Source organism: Sinocyclocheilus grahami, unplaced genomic scaffold, assembly GCF_001515645.1.
Source record: "Sinocyclocheilus grahami isolate Dianchi unplaced genomic scaffold, SAMN03320097.WGS_v1.1 scaffold535.1, whole genome shotgun sequence".
Classification (NCBI taxonomy): Eukaryota; Metazoa; Chordata; class Actinopteri; order Cypriniformes; family Cyprinidae; genus Sinocyclocheilus; species Sinocyclocheilus grahami.
Window position 1 is genome coordinate 1,539,210 of NW_015505714.1, and position 17,472 is coordinate 1,556,681.

Genomic DNA, 17,472 nt, shown 5'->3' on the forward strand with positions numbered 1-17,472 from the left:
TTAGTGGAATACAATAGGTGGCTTGCTTGCAAAAGAACATTTATTCAGAAATTTTTTTTTTGGGGGGGGCGATTTCCAGCAAATGACTCCTTAAAGGAGTAGTTCACCCAAAAATGTAAAAAAGAACAATTGCATTAAATATCTATACTTAAACTAATAAAACAAACAAAAAACATTAAAAACAAACAAAACTCTCTTTCTCACACACACACACACGTGCGCACACACAGTAGTTGTAAGTGGACAGTGGTGATACTGGAACATGTGTGAAGGGTTTCTAGGCTTGGAATCTCTTTGGGAAGAGCATGGGGACCAACAGAGGCCACATGTACAGAAATAAGCAGACCCAACAGGATGCCATCTTGATCCAGAACACCGACCAGCTCCCCTCCAGCAGCCTCTCGATCTTTGCGTTCTCATAACTGCAGAGAGACAAGATCATATGCATATTACACATATATACACACACACACACACACACACACACACACACACACACACACACAAATAAGCAAATGTCACAGCTGGCCTGAGACATTCAAAAACAAAACAAAAAGGAGTTGTGTTGTGGAATGTTGTTTTTGTTGTTATGTACTTACTGAAACCAGTTGGTTACAGTCATCATGACGTAGAGGGAGCCGAGAAAGAAAACAAAATGGAAATAGCAGTAGCTGTAGATTGTGCCGTCTCTCTCATCATACTTCACATTCTGCCCTCCAGCAGTCTTCTCATCATCATAGTCCTCTGGAAAATAGAAAAAAACACCTGGTTTAAGAAACCTGTAGTACTTCTTTTTGACCACCAGGAGGCATCCATCTACCCTTTTCTACTGTATAAATGAATCCAAATTAGTATCAAAATACATTTAAGCTTTGAAATCTTCAGGTGATGCCCTAAAATACTAAAAGAGGTGTTGGATGAAGAAAGTGTCTTACCTGTATCATCAACACAGCAGAAGCAGCAGCGAGCTCTCTGAAAAGAAAAGAAAAAAAGCATGATTCATTACATAGTTTGATTTGGATTTTTTTGTAATGTTGTGTTAAACACAGCAGAAAGAGAACATGGCAAATGTTCACCTCATTTTCGGGCATATCGTTCCTGTACACCTGCAAGGCTGTTGAGCTCCTCTTGGTGGTGGAGATCAAACTGAAGGAAGAGGAGTATTTTTTTTTTTTTACTCAAATTGCATTAGACACATGGGGGCAGTGTTCTTTTTTTAACCGTCAAATGTAAAAAACAGAACATTCTCTAAATTATTCCCAAAACGCCACCAGACAAAAAAAAATAAGTCATTTTTCTGCTTCAAAGCTTTGTTTTGCCTCATGAAAACGGGAAATATGGCAAAAACATTTTGATGCGAGACACTACAATGAATCATTGGGCTGACAACTAACGCATATCACTGTGAATCACATACGTGTGTAAATAAGGCTTTGGTGGAGAGGAGAGAGCTTCAGCACACATGTCTGCAGGTAATGAGAAACACATGCGAGTTCACGTCTTCACAGTATGAGAGCTTCTAAACTTCACTCCCTTCCTCCCACACTACCTGCTTTTAAATCTAAATGAACATCTTGTCATAACCAGATAATTACATGTTTCCACTCCTCCTGGGATCGTTTTTGAGATCATCCATTTAAATAATATGTTACGGGGATTTGCTTCCAGGCCAAGAATATCTGAGCTTGTTTAAAGGGATAGTTCACCCAAAAATCAACATGCACCTTCATGTCTTTCCAAATTGCATTATATTGTCCTTTAGTGGAATACAATAGGTGGCTTGCTTGCAAAAGAACATTTATTCAGAAATTTTTTTTTTGGGGGGGGCGATTTCCAGCAAATGACTCCTTAAAGGAGTAGTTCACCCAAAAATGTAAAAAAGAACAATTGCATTAAATATTAGGGTGCCATCAGGAGTTCAAGCAGCAGATAAAAAAACATCACAATAATCCACAGGTGAAGCGGAAAGCTGCTTGTTTGTAAGAAATAAATAAATACATCAAGACATTTTTAACTTCAAATCGCTGCTTCTGACTAAAACATGAATCCTCTATCCATAATATTGCTTACTTAAGTGAAAAAGTTGTCTTGTCTGAATCAGGAGAGAAATATGCACAAATCAAGCACTGTTTAAAAGCGAAAACAGTTCTAAACAAATATGTCAGTGGATTTTGATGTGAGAGGGGGGTGATCTTTTTCACTGGAGGAATTATGGACCTGCAGTTTTAAGATTTGTGTGGATTACTTGTGGAACATTGTGATGTTTTTATGTTTTTTCAGCTGTTTGAATTCTCATTCTGACGGTACCCATTCACTGCAATGGATCCATTGGTGAGCAAGTGATTTAATGCTAAATTTCTCATTTTGGTTGGCCTGAGGGCGCGTACATTTTTAACCATTTTTCTTTTTGGGCAAACGATTACTTTAAATTTGGGTCTGTTTTTCACACAAATCTATTAAATGACTTGAAAAATCTTGGAATATAATGAACAAGTCAGATATGACCAATAATAACTTTCATAATACTATCATGGATTGGGTCATCACAATATCAGAAAACACAACTGTCATTGCTCATACCAAGAGTAGAGTATACAGCCGAACAGTATGGCCGTTCCGACGCCCGTCACTATGTTAGTCTCGCTCTGCAGTCCTGAATTGTAGGGAAAGACGCAGACAGTGACATTTTTTCCATTTCGCTCCACCACTGAAAGAGAAAGAGGGCATGGAAATAACTGCATAAGTCTGGAGGGTTGAAATGCATTATTGGGACCTGCAGTAGCCTCAGTTTACAGCTCTGTCCATACACAAGCTAGGAGACACCAGGGAAACCACAGAGCTCACTGTGAGACACACCCAGGACAGGTGACAGATGCACTCACTTTCAATGGGTTTGCTGGCGAGTGCTGAGAAGGTGAGGTACATGACGTAGACAGAGATGATCGCGGACTGCAGCAGACCTGAGGTGGGCTGGACTGTGTGGAGAACAGAGCAAAACATCAGATGTGTTAGTGAAAAGTAGCACATCAAGATTTTTACTTATCTGACCCTATCTGTTTGAGAGTTTATGCTTATTCATACATCATGCTTCTTTATTAAAGGGGTCATATGAAGCGATTTCAAGTTTTCCTTTCTCTTTGGAGTGTTACAAGCTGTTCGTGAATAGATAAGATCCCTAAAGTTGCAAAGAATAAAGTCTCAAACCCAAAGAGATATTCTTTATAAAAGTTAAGACTCGTCCATGCCCTCCTAAAACGCCTCATTTAAACACACCCCCACATGTCTAAGTCACTGTGTGGGAAGATTTGCATAACACCACCCAAATGTTCATGCAAAGAAAGAAGGCGTAACTTTGATTCTTGCTGTAGTATTGTTGCTGCCGCCGCCATGTCGTGGAGACGCTGTGTGTTTTGTTGTGAAAGCGAAAATACTTTGTTTGGTCTTCCAAAAGAGGACACAACTAGAAATCAGTGGTTAAGTTGTATTTACAACACTGTTCCAGAACACTTCAACCCAAATATTTAGATGTGTGCAATGCATTTTACGGAGGACTATTTCCTGAACCTGGGAGAGTAGCCTGCAATGCCGGCTGTTCTGACTCACAGACTGTAAGTATGTTTTCATATTTAAAGGATTTGCCACTGATGATTCAACGAGCAGTGAGCAGTGTAGAGTTTTGAGCAGTGTAGCGCTTGTTGTTCGTTGTTTCTCCGAACACAAATGCAAACATGGTTTTATGTTTACGTGGCGCGAAACGCAACGCAACGCGTAAAAAGACAGTATAAGTCATTATAATCCGTAATTATGTCCCCATTGGATGCAACAAATGCCTCGTTTATAATGGGTTTTATTGGTTTTGTCTCATCGCTCCGGCCGGACACGGCATCACAGTATGGTAAGGGGAGTAACATTTCCGTCACACGCTTGAGGTATTCGGCCAATCATAACGCACTGGATAGCTGGCCAATCAGAGCACACCTCGCTTTTCAGAATGATGAGCTTTGTAAAAATCGACACATTTCAGAAAGGCGGGGCATAGAGGAAAAACACTAATGTACATTATGTGGAAAATAATGTGTTTTTTTAACCTTAAAACGTATTTCATTACACCAAATACACAAAATAATGTTCTTTTTTAGCAACATCATATGACCCCTTTAAATTAACTATGTACACTACTGTTCAAAAGTTTGAGGTCAGTTTGATTTTTTTTTTACATTCTTGAAAGAAGTGGCTTATGCTCACCAAGGCAGCATTTGTTTACTCAAAAAAAAAGACAGCAATATTGTGATTTTTTTTTTTTTTACAATTTAAAGTATCTTTTCTATTCTAATGTATTTTAAAATGTAACTTATTATTGTGATGGCAAAGCTGAATTTTCAGCAGCCATTACGCCAGTCTTCAGTGTCACATCATATATGCTGATTTTCTATTATTACCAATGTTGAAAACATTTTGTTTGCTTAATTGTGGAAACCATGATACATTTTTTTCCAGAAAGTTCAGAAAAACATATTTTATTTGACTTAAATTGCTTGCTAAAACAATTTTCTCTAGTGAGAATCCATGATAAAACACTATTCCTCAACTCTCCGGCTTGATCACACATGAGAAAAGCTTCAGGCACTATGAATAAATTTGTTTGCCTGACATCAAACAAACTGTTTGTTAGTATAAAATGTAGGTCAGTGAAGACCAAGCATCTTTGTAAACTCACAGGTCTGAATGCAGGGCGAGATAGCCAGCAGAGACACGATGAAGCACAGGCCGCCGTTGACACCCAGGAAGAGCTTGTTGAGGAAGCAGGCCTCTGGGTCCGTGTAGAACATGATCATAAACACCAAGGCTCCCACTGCCACGGAGAACAGCACCAGTGTGACCAGAGCCAGCGCTGCATACCAGATTTTATTATACTTGACTCCTGAGCTCCTGTGGAGGGACACAGTGGAGACAGTTCAAAGGAATGCTCTGGGTTCGATTCAACTTCAGCTTTTGTGGCATGATGACAGTTATCACAGGAAATAAGTACACATATAAATTATAAATAAATATATGTAAACATAGTATACATGCTAACATGAGAGTAGTGTGTTAGAATGTCCTGATGACTTTGTCTGTTATATGAAAATTTTCTAATTCATTGTCATGATAACGTAAACCTGAAATTTTCACATGATACAAACAAAGACTCCAGAGAGAGGTGACTTAACTATCTGACACTGTTTATATGAAGAAAACTCCACCCTGAAGAATCATTCTGCAAACCAGAAGTTCATCCACCTAGACAATTTAGACAACTTTAAAGGGGTCATGAACTGCATTTTTAAAGCATTTCATTATGTTTCCTGAGGTGCACTAATAATATTAGTATGATTTTTCATCAAAGAAAAATAAAATGCTGTTTTCTACCCTGATTTTAGTCCTCTGATTTGGAAGGGGCGTGTCTGCTGTGAGACTTCAATGGAAATGCCCACTGCTGTGATTGGCTAACATCTTAAGTAGTACATGTGGAGCTCTCTCAAAAACTTTTACTACATTTTTACTGTTACAGCTGTTGAGATTAACTAATCATGGAGAGTGTTGATAGCATTATATTTAGATCTACTCCGATGAGCATTGTAGCCGATGACAGACTGTTGAGCGCATGAACGCAGTGATCTCGTCATTGCAACTCTAGTTTTGCTCTCTCAAGAATGCTTTCATCATGACTAACAGTGCAAACATGATGTAAATAAGAGATTCATTGTGCAGTTTACTGAATAAAAACCTTTTGGATTTTCAAAACTCAAAAATGAATTAAAATACATTTATATACTACGATTAAAAAAATAAATTCTTCTTCTTCACAAAATGAATACTTTTATTTAGCAAGGATGCAATAGACTGTTCCAAAGTGACAATAAAGGCAAGGTAACAAAATATTTATATTTTGTAAAAAGTAAATCCTGAATTTAATTTTGTATAAAAGAATCCTGAAGAAATGCATCACAGTTTCCCCCAAAATTAAGCTGAACAATATTTCTATTATTTTATATATATTTAAAATTTCTTACTTTGTATAAAATAAGGTGTATGTGCACTAAATCCTAAACTTAAAAATATAGATTCTTTACATTTTCAGAATAAACAAATAAATAAAAAACATACCATTTTATTTAAATTAGCATTTTTATTTACATTACTTCTGAATAAAAAAAAAAAAGAGTGTTCCCAAAGGGAGGTCAAATTTCTTAGGACAATTTTGTCCCTAATATTTCATGCATTACAAAATTCTGCATTCTGGATATTTCTGCTCTTTTGTGCTGAGGTTTCCATTTGTTGACAGAGAGCAGAGGGGAAACTATGATGCACGTTGAGCTCTGCCATGGGTTTCCTGTCCACAGACTGGAGAGCAGCCAAGAACCTCTAACTTATTCTCTTTCTCTTTCACGGCCATACTCTACTACAACAACACACATTATTTATGAACACACCCCTGAGACAGCTCTGCTTAAAAAACAAAACCAAAAAAAACAATGCTTTACTTTTCTTTTTCAGTGTCACTGTCTTACAATTGAAATGTTTCATGTCTTGAAAACTCCCACTGAAATGAAACACTCTGGTTCTTAGAATTTGAATGCTAAAAAATGCTTTCACTGGTACTGCTATGAAACCTGCTCTACTTGTTGCTGAAACTGGAGGGTGTGGGAGAATCCATCTATACTCACACTATCCATGTGATCTGTACTTCACACCTTGTCTGCCACAGTGTCAGTGACTAAAATAAGTGGCAGTCCCCTTCTGGTGTAGCAGCACAATGTTAAGACCACTTCCCATCTGACAGTGGAAATGAAATGCCGCCAGATTACACTATAGTCTCCATTCCCAGACCTAATGATTTCCAGTTGCGGGGATTCATATTACATACCAAGCAACAATTGGATACAATGATGGAAATAACTAGAAAACTTTTCCAAGAGCCTAATAAGTTTTCCACTTGGTGAATGAAAAGAGGGAAGTAAGGAAAAACAGACAGTTATTTGGACGGAGCTAGACATCAGCTCACCAGTTTTGATTCCATCTGTGGGCAAACTGAACGAGAAGCATCAACTGGATGATGATAAAGAGAAAACCTCCAGCAGCCCCCACATAACGCCAGACTGAAAGACAGAAAGAGAGAGATGAGTCTAAGGTCTTTCCCTCTGGCTGATACTGTATGACAAACAAACACTGCTTTCTGCTAAAGAAAAACTATTAATATTAGTTTATTCAATAATACTAAAATAACACTGCATACTATACTATGGAACCGCTGTTGTTTGTGAAAGGAGTTGAGATATACTTCCATTAAAACAAGTGCACTGATTTAATTTATCTCTATGAGGATAACATCTCTCTATCAATATTATTTTCACAGTAATTAGGGTTTAAACTGAAGTACGACACTCGAGATCTTGTGTAACATTCCTCTAAATATTTGTGTAATCATGAGGTCTTTGACACAGGCAGCAGAAGACTCTGTTTGAGTTACTGGAGTTGATGAACCACAGAGACATGCTCACAGTCTGTTAACTGTGTTGCTCTTGGACATTTAAGTAGGGGAGATATCTCAACACCACTGCAGGCTCAAAGTAGAGAATAATAAAACTTTCCAGGAATGTCTCAAAACTTCTCAATAAAATGTTTGAATACATTTTTACAAGCCTCTTTAAAGCACATGAAAACAATAGCAGCGAATTTAATACAAAGAAAACAAGTATGTGAAAACTGATCATACTAAACCTTCTAGAAACCTTTCTTGATTTGGGAGAAAAAATCCGCCTGCACAGCAGGCCAGCAAAGCCACAAACTTAAAGAACCAGAACCTGCAAATAAAAAGAAGAATTTGTTGATTTAAGACAAAATATTTTGAATAAGGATAATAATTCTAAAACTGGCAGTCTGGCTTTACAATATACTGTGAGACATGGGTTTTCAAACAGTTTGAGAACAACAGTAAGTGAATTTAAAAATTAAGTCAATGTACTAAAGTTTAAAAGAATGTATTAAAATGATCTGGAAAATAATATTAATTCAAAATTATTATTAATAAATCAACACATTCCTTTTACACAACAGATATTGATCCAAAGCCATTTTGTTTCAAATTCTACACTTTTTTTTTCTCTATACAGAAGTTTAAAGATACACTACCGATCAAAACTTTTGGGTCTGAAAGATTTTTTTATTTTTGAAAGGAATTAATACTTTTATTCGGCAAGGAAGCCTTAAATTGATCAGTAAATATGCTTATAATGTTACAAAAGATTTCTATTTCAAATAAACATCGTTTTAGAACTGCAGAACATCCTATTCATCACAGAATCCTGAAACAAATATGTATCACGGTTTCCGCAAAATATAAAGCAGCATAACGGTTTTCAACATTGTTAAAAAAAATAATCAGCAAATTAGAATGATTTGTGAAGGATCATGTGACACTGAAGACTGGAGTAATGATGCTGTAAATTCAGCTTTGCCCACATGAATAAATTATATTTTAAACTATATTAAAACTATATTATATTATATTTTTATGTAATATTATTGAATAATAATACTGTTTTAGTGTATTTCTGATCAAATAAATGCAGCCTTAGTGAGCATAAGAGACTTCTTTCAAACTAAATGAAAAATCCCACCAACCCCAAATATTTACCATGATACATTTCCTACAGTATGTCATTCTGAGATTTTGTCTGTTGCTATCTAATATAGGATTTCCTGTTTACCCATGTTAGTATGTCATCATAGGGTAGTTTCAGGAAGATCTAAATGAGGTTTTTATTGAGGGATTTAGGCCTGTTTTTTTTCTAAAGGCTTGTATGAATGTGCAGAGCAGGATGGAGCTCAGCCTTATACTTCCTCACCCTACATTTGCCTACAACACAAAGATCTGATTATTGCGACATGAAGTGCTCTCATGTGGGGCTAAACTCTCCCATTCGTAGGGGTAAAGCTCGTCTCCAAGTGCCATTTCCTCTGGACAGAGCTTTAATTTAATACCTCTATTCAGGGCTTTGGTTGTGGGTGAATAATGGAGCATTAGGAGGGGCGTACAGATGGAGGCCGCAGGCCAAACAATACACAGTGGTCCCTATAGCTCCTGTGAACCTGGGCCCAGAGGGGTCACGGAGCAAAGCAGAGGAGGAACAAGAACTGTTTCCAGTGTAAATACCACTTCAAAAGTGTCTGGACTGACCGCTTACCCGTTGTGAACAGCCGCCCGGCATCCCGTGCTGGTTCGCACACGAATGGTGAACACAGAGAATAATAAGAAAAAGCAGGCCATGCCGAAACAGACTTTATACACGGCAGAATAGCCCACTAGGGTACTGCAATTCTCCCCCGCATTGAGCTTATTGCACATTTCGGTGTAGAAAGGAATCTGGGAAGAGCACAAAACAAAAGAGGAATACAATTACATTTTGAGTAACAGAGTAGTTGCAGTCGCTTCAGGGCAAGGCTATCGTTAAACTGAGTCCAAACTGTGAACACACCCCTCCACGCTGGGTGCCAAAAGATCAATTTAAACTCAAGAAATACACACACCTTAAATAGACATTAAAAAATGTAAGAGCATTACTTACCATCCAAAAGTCCTAGATTTGTTTTTTAAATTACATTAAAAAAGGAAAAGAAATGAATACTTTCATCTAGCAAGAACACAAATTAATCAAAAGTTACATAAAGATTCTTACTCTGTTATTAAAATCAATTATGTTCTTTTAAACGTTCTATTAAATAAAATTCTAAAAATAGTTTTCAACATGGAAAATAATCAGAAATGTTTCTTGAGCAGCAAATCAGCGCATCAGAATGATTTCTGAAGGATCATGTGACACTGAAGACTGGAGTAATGATGCTGAAAATTCAGATATGCACAGGTATTTTAAAATACTAATAAAATCTTTACATTAAAATGTAAAAAATATACATATTTCAAATTGTAATAATATTTAACAATTTTTACTGTATTGTTATCAAATAAATGGAGCCTTGGTGAGTTCAAAAACATATAAAAAAATCACAATACCATCATGTATTATAATAATAATAATAATATGGTACAGTGGTGGTAATCAAATAGTAATACAATGCTACTTTTTTTGACAATTTTACAATGTACAATGGTAATAATGATTATAATATTCAAATCCATTGTACTGAAAACTATAGTATTACCATTGTTCATGTCTAAAAACATGGTATTACCATGGTTTTTCTTTGTAAGTGTATTAAAGCCAGTCAGATTCAAACAAGTATTTATGGTTCTCTTTTGTGGTTTTGAAGAGAAAGCTGGCACAAACTACAGGGCATTGGTCAATTCTTAAAATATATTAAGGTTCCCAGCAGTGCACATTACGTAGGCCTGCTACAATGTTGGGAGGCCCTGCTCCTATTATAACATGGACCATCATATAATATAAAGTTATTAAGGTGTTCCTCCATCAGAACTCGCTCCGTCCCTGTGTTGAAAACACGAAAGACCACCAGGAGAAGATTTTATGTGCTCTTAAATTTGAAACAACTATTTGTGAAAAAACTTCAACAGCTATACATTTTTGTGTCTGGGGCACCTGAGTGGCAGTTCTTTTGTGCCTCACCAAAAGGCAGCGCTTTTATAACGGTGCTGGTCTTTTTTAGTGTCTGGGTGTTTTATACTCATGGCATTTACTCAGTAAGCATTTATTGTGGTGCTGAGAGCAAAAAAAGAGCTTGAGCTCACATTACACACCCAGCGCCTTTCAACCACATTCAGTCACCACTTTTGTATAGCTACAGAAAAACAAAATGCAGCTTTACTGAAAGAGTTATTATACAGTGTGCAACAATTCCTGTGTTAGACGTTATGATGGAGCATTGATACTCTGTCTTACATTTCTGCCATGCTTTGAAACAGAAGAGTCGTGTAGCTCTTCTTTGTGTTTGTCTGAATAATATGGGCTAGCTGCCTGCAAATAAACCCTTGATCCCTCGATTGCCCCTTTCTTTAACGAATGAATGAATGCGTAGATTCGGTCCTTACAAATGTTTCAAATGCCCCTTTGCTTTTAAAAAGATCTGTCCAGGTAGTAGAAGACATAATGCTCTTCTGTTAGTTAAGGTATGCTTTTACTTATTTAGCAAAAAAAAAACAAAAAAACAACAACACTGACTTTAGAAAAAGCAATGATGGTGGCCTGGTGTTTAGGAGTCTGTCTTGCAACACAAAAGTCTGAGGTTCGAATACAGATTTACTTATATTTTTATATTTAATATATTACAAAAAACAGCAAATGTGTCTCTTTAACTACATGTCTTATGAACTCAGTAACGATACTGATCTAAACCTCAAGTACAAAAAACGTGCTTCATTTCAAGAAAATGTATATAATATAAAAAAACTGTTGCAAATGTCTCTTTTAACCGGAGTTCTGTAGGTGAGTCAACTGGTGATTCAGTCTTTTCTGATCTTTTCAAACTTTTCTGATAACGATTCAGACTGATTCAAACCAGTAACTTGTGTTAAGTAGTAAGCCTTTTTGAAAGATTAATTTCAACAAAAATGGCTCATAAAAGCAGTGCTATTATCATTAACTAAAATTATTAAAAATATTTCTGTTAAACTAAATACTTTTTTTTAAAGAATAGAATTACTTTAACAAAAATTCATAAAACTATAAAGATATACTGTATTTTATATTATATATAAAACCAAAAACTAATAAAAATTACAAAAACATTCAAATTTAAATCTTTCTACCAGATATGTTTAGTTTTTTTTTTTTTTTTTTGTCATTATTCCACAAAAATTTAAACTGCAAAATAACATATATATATATATATATATATACTGTGTATATATATATATATATATATATAAAATATGCCTCAATCTAAAAGCATCGGTTGAGACAGAAGTTGACAAGTCAGGCCCACACAGAATCTGCACCCACAGAGCTCAACTAAAAATACCACAGATTTCCAAATGTTTTCAAAGTCTCTCATTCACAAAGTTAGAAACATATTACCTGGCCACACTTTGAGTTCATTTATTAATATTTTTGCTTATAAATAACTTGACTATGCTTTCAGTTAGCAATAAGAGCGTAGTAATCTCAACTCTGATTAACCCATTTAAATCCATACTAGTGTTCTGCATATTTCCCCCCCAAAACAGAACAGACAATATGAAAGTGTGCCCAACTAATAGGTGTGTTTAACTTGAGCTGGAACTTTTTTTTTTTGCAGGAAGGCAGATGCCCAGCAGCAGGTCTGAGCACCCCTGACCTGAGACCAGATTTAATGGTCTTTGTATATTAGGGAACCTGATACTAAAAAATGCAAACGGAGAAGCTCTGAACAAACTCACATTTTCTTGCATTGCTGTCTCCACAGTGGGGGACATCATGATGACACAGGTCACTGTGACCAACATGAAGAAGAGGGTGTACATGAAGCGTGTCGAGGTGGACTGTTTGATCTTGGGACAGCAGCCACAGCACAGGGAGCAGGCAGCCGATCCACAGCAGCAGGCCAGCTGCAGAAATACAGCACACGAGTGAGCCGGACACATGCAAGTGCTTAATAATAACACTTCACAAACCATTACAGTGATCTACAATGAAACAAATTGATTTTAAAGCACATCTGCCTATTTAAAGGTATAAAATAAGTCAATTAAAGTGTTACTGTAAACCAAGGGCAAAAGAAAACACAATATTTTTAAGATTAAGTAATATATACACATTTCATCTGAAATAAACAAATACAATGATGTACTGTGAAACTGAGCAAATGCATTGGGGGGACTGTGAACATCTTATTGGTCGTCATACCCTTTAGCAACACAAATGCCTCATTCCTATTGGCTGTAAGCAATGTAGAGCTGGGCTGTTACTATGAAGCAGCTTGATTCACATGACGCAAGACAAGGACATAACATGAGGCTCCGAGATCAGATTGAGTAGATATAGAATCAGTACAAATGTCTCTGGACATTTCAGAAAATCCCTTAAACAATGATTTGAACTGACAAATAATTACATTGTGTGATGTTGTGTCCTGTACACACAAAATCATCTAGTCATAAGTTATCAAATTTTAAAGGTTTCAATAATAGAATTCGACTTGTCGAAAACTAAAATGAAATCTACAAGAGGTGGTGTTAAAATGTGTTGTTTTCCAAAAACAGATACTAATTGATATACTTTTATATACTAAATGGATAGTTCACCCAGAAATTAATATTCTGTCATCATTTACTCACTTTCATGTTGTTCCAAACCTGAACTAATTTCTTTCTTCTGTTGAACATAAAAGAAGATATTTTGAAGAATACTGGTAGCCAAACAATTGATGGAAACCACTGACTATGGAAGTCAATGGGGACCATGAACGGTTTGGTTGCACACATTCTTTTGTGTTCAGCATAACAAAGACGTTCAAGGTTGGAATCATTTTTGGGTGAACTATCCTTTTAATGGAATCATTAATTTCAACAACCTAAAAATTAAGAAATTGTGACAATAATGCTGATGATCCTCTGATTGGGCGTATTACAGAAAGATCTTAACTTTAGAATCCCATCTTAGCTGTTAGATAACCATGGCAATTTCAGTTAGAACCTCTTTTAGGACAAAAGCTATTACAGAACAACATTTCCTAAGTGCATTATCTTATCTTAACTACAGATAGGAAAACGGTATTACAGAACCATCCTAACTCGCCAAAAAATTCCATTTTTGAAATTCAACTGTAAAAAAACACATTACATTAGCCCTTTTCGAGAACGGCATAACATTTATTAATCATACAAGATGAAGAGAAGTGAAGTTTGATGGTGGAGAGACTTTTGAAGGACCCAAAAATGTGTCGCACTTTGAAGATAAAATACTCATAAATGATTACAGACTCCCACCACACATGATTTTGCGGTTAGTTCAAGTGAACTTTATTGTCATTCCGCTATATGTGCAGACTGCAGACGTACAAATATCATGCCTCACAGGACCACAGTGCTACATATAGACAGACATATAACCCTATAAAAATATATACATAGAGCCTATATAGTATATGCTGTATAGTTGACCAATTGCGACCAACATTACAGAGGCCCATGAGCCGTCACGGATCACAACCGGTCATTCTGCAAGTTAAAAGCACGCCGGTGTTTCTCCATTTTTATTTAATTTTTTTTCAGCAGCCACTTGGTAACAGACCTGAGTAACCTGACAGTTGATTATCGAACTCGATCGAGCGGATTAAGATTTCCTAATATAACATAAGATTTTGTAAGATAAGATTAGAATCCTAAATCAAGATAAGATTTGCTTCTGTAATACAAATTTGTGAAAAATCTTAAAATAAATGATCATATCTTAAGTTAAGACCTAATATAGGAAGTTTATGTAATATGCCCAAGAGTAAATGTTAATGAATTTGACAGTAAACAGCACATCACTTTTCAGAGCTATGTAACAAGAAACAGAGAGCAGGAATCAAGAAGACACATCCCTCTCTCCAGACAACAGGTGGTCAGCATGTACGATCCCAACCCATGACAGCACAATGGAGTCCCACTCGCTGGTCAACACTGGTCGAGTGGGACAGCACTCTACATATTCTCGCAAACAAACCATCCCTCATCTCCTGCCCCGGAGACAGTTCTCATGCCCCTACAAAGAGCCCTTCTCTAACCCTCTCCCGCAACCAGCAGGAGTCTGGGTGAAAGGTGACGGACTATGAGTAAGGACAATAACCTGGACATTGTTTTCTTAACAATTCAGACTGGGAAATTCTCAAGCTCCTCAGAAGTGTGTGGAGAAGCTCTTTGAAACTACATCCAAAGATTGGAAGAACACTGTGTTGTAGCAAACAGATTCTAGGTTTGTAGTTCCACCGTGTTTACACCCAGCAGAAAAGTCAACCATAACCAGAAAATAAGGATCTTAAAGCTATTACAGAACTGCTGGGTGCTAAAAACAGAAACTTTTACTTCCTTTAATGAAAAACAATAGTAAGCCAGTCAATGTTGCACAATAAGTTTGGACTGCAGTGACTCAACACTGAGGAAAAATGCTAACTCAAGAACTGGTTAGATTCCAAAATTATCAGCTGGAATTATCAGTAAAACCCAGAATTTCACTTTTGCTTTTTTAAATAATAAAATTTAATTAATGGAATTGTCAAGAAAAATTATGATTTTTATAGAATGTTACATTTTCTAATAAAACTTAAAAAATCCATAAAAATGCTATTGTAGTTCTTTAGTTTCATTAGTCTAATTGTCAAACAAAATGATGAGCGCAGAAACATTTTCCTGTCAGGAGAGTATATTTTATGAATTCAACTGATTATACATGCTTTTTAATTAATACAATTTAATTAATGGAATTGCCAGTAAAATTCAGAATTTCATAGAATTTGCATTTTCAAAAAGAATTGTAAAAATCCATCATAACTCTTTAAAAATTGTCAAATAAAATAAGCATGGAAATATTCCCTGTTTTAAAGTTTTAGGAATTCAACTGATTAGACATTTTAATTACTAATATTTAATTATTAAATAATTATACCATTAAAACAGAATCCAGAGATGTTAAAACACTAGATGACTTAACAAGACACTTGGCAGTCAAACAAATAATCAAACACAGTTTAAACTGATCCCTGGTGCATGTTACAAATGGCCAAGAACACTAATAGACAAAGTTATCCGATATATTTCACTGAGCTCAAGTACGATCACTGTCGAAACTCAAAAGACAATTCATCTGTAGTCTCCATGTCATGAATAGCTGCTTTGTGGGTCTGTTAGCCAGGCAATTGTACAGCTGAGGCAAAAATGTATTACTTCACTGTTTGACGTGTCGTGTACACAAAAAAGTGCTCTTTTGTCCAGAGCAAAGAGTGCCCCATTGTAACACTGAAGAGTCAAACCTTCCTGCTAGAATCGCACTGCACACCGTTGATGGATGGCAATTACTTGACAGCTTTTTCAGTTGCAAATACAGAGTAATCCAAAGGCTCGCGGCAAAAGAGTAAACACCCTCTACTATGTTAATGGAGGAAGTCAGAGAGTGAAGGCTGTGTGAAATTCACAAGGGTGAGAATGTCTCACTACTATCCACAAAGTCATCACAGATTGTGCTAAGCTTATTGTTTGCTCTCCCTGAAGAACGCTAGTGGCGAAACGCGTTGGAGAGTTTTTAGATTTCTTGGATGTAGCCATTTGATAATAAAGGCTTTTTAATTCACAAGAGTGCCATGGTCATTCTGAAGTATTCTTTGATGGACTGTTATAAACCCTAGAACAGAGAGCACCTTGACCTTAAAGCACCAGAATCCCGAGACACAATGCTTGACAGATTGTCCTACCACAAATGTCTGAATTCAGTTCGCTAGAAGAAGAAAAAAAAACCTCACTAGCTGAGATTTGAGGAACGTGTAAAAATCCACAAAAAGCCCAGAGGATAATGGGATGTGGGGTACACGTTTTGGCCTATTATGGTGACATCTTCTTCATCTTTCATGCCGATTCATTAGTCAAAACAGATAAGCACACTGGAGACGCTACAAATCTTTGTAGTTTTCATGTGGGTGTTTAGACAAATCAGATCTTATAAATAAATTTACTTCCAAGGCCTGATCAAGAACAGTGTGTCATTGAATTCATTACTAACAAATAATGAAGAAGATAATAGATACCCTTCCTGTATTAACAGATCTGCAACGGTAACTTGGAATTCAGGCATGAATGTTTTCACAGTGCAATGTTACTAGGCAATAAAACCACCATTTTTATAGAATGCATCACTTCGGCTGATTCATAGGACAGTCAGATATGACTCAAGCCCAGACATCTTAAGGAGATTTCACAGTTAGGTTTCCAGAAAGTTTCCCAGTAGGACAAGAACAAATAGTCCAATTTGCAAGAGCTGAGAAACATTTCAGAACCTAGAAACATGCCACAAAACATTATATTCTAGGGATGCTCCGATCCGCCTTTTTCGCTTCCGATACCGATTCCGATACCTAGGGTTCAGTATTGGCCGATACCCGATACCGATCCGATACCAGTGAAGTTTTTTCCCTCATTTAAATAAATGTAGAATTTATATATCTCTGTGTGTGGAACTGATAATCATTCTTTCACAATCTACTAGATACAGACTACTTCATTATAAAGAAAACTAAAATGAAATATGAAAAATATGAAAAAAATATAGGCCTATGTATATTTATAATCTATGACAAAAATGTATCATAAACTAGGTTAGTGGATAATTTGGCAGCAAAAGTTATTCTAGAAAAATCAGTGCACAATAATTTTAGAAATCCAAACATTAAGTGAAAACCAATATTGTGTGGGGAACAAATAAGAGTGCTAAATATGGTAAAATGTTACACATTGCTATTTGTATTATTATAAAATCCATTCATTAAAAACATTCATGAATGTATTTA

At 36.1% G+C, this 17,472-nt stretch overlaps 1 protein-coding gene across 1 annotated transcript in view; it reads right to left on the reverse strand.

Moving 5' to 3' along the window:
* Positions 1-168: 168 nt before the first annotated feature.
* The window catches only part of LOC107555497 (serine incorporator 5-like), a 21,335-nt gene continuing 4,031 nt past the window's right edge, over positions 169-17,472 (reverse strand). Inside the window, exons 2-12 of the mRNA XM_016238322.1 lie at positions 12,374-12,541; positions 9,228-9,406; positions 7,762-7,844; positions 7,046-7,139; positions 4,718-4,929; positions 2,883-2,975; positions 2,581-2,707; positions 1,077-1,146; positions 936-972; positions 600-744; positions 169-422 (exon numbers count right to left, since the gene is read on the reverse strand). Of these exons, the coding sequence (XP_016093808.1) occupies positions 278-422; positions 600-744; positions 936-972; positions 1,077-1,146; positions 2,581-2,707; positions 2,883-2,975; positions 4,718-4,929; positions 7,046-7,139; positions 7,762-7,844; positions 9,228-9,406; positions 12,374-12,541 (1,353 nt within the window). The 3' untranslated portion in view covers positions 169-277. The remainder of the gene's footprint in view (positions 423-599; positions 745-935; positions 973-1,076; positions 1,147-2,580; positions 2,708-2,882; positions 2,976-4,717; positions 4,930-7,045; positions 7,140-7,761; positions 7,845-9,227; positions 9,407-12,373; positions 12,542-17,472) is intronic.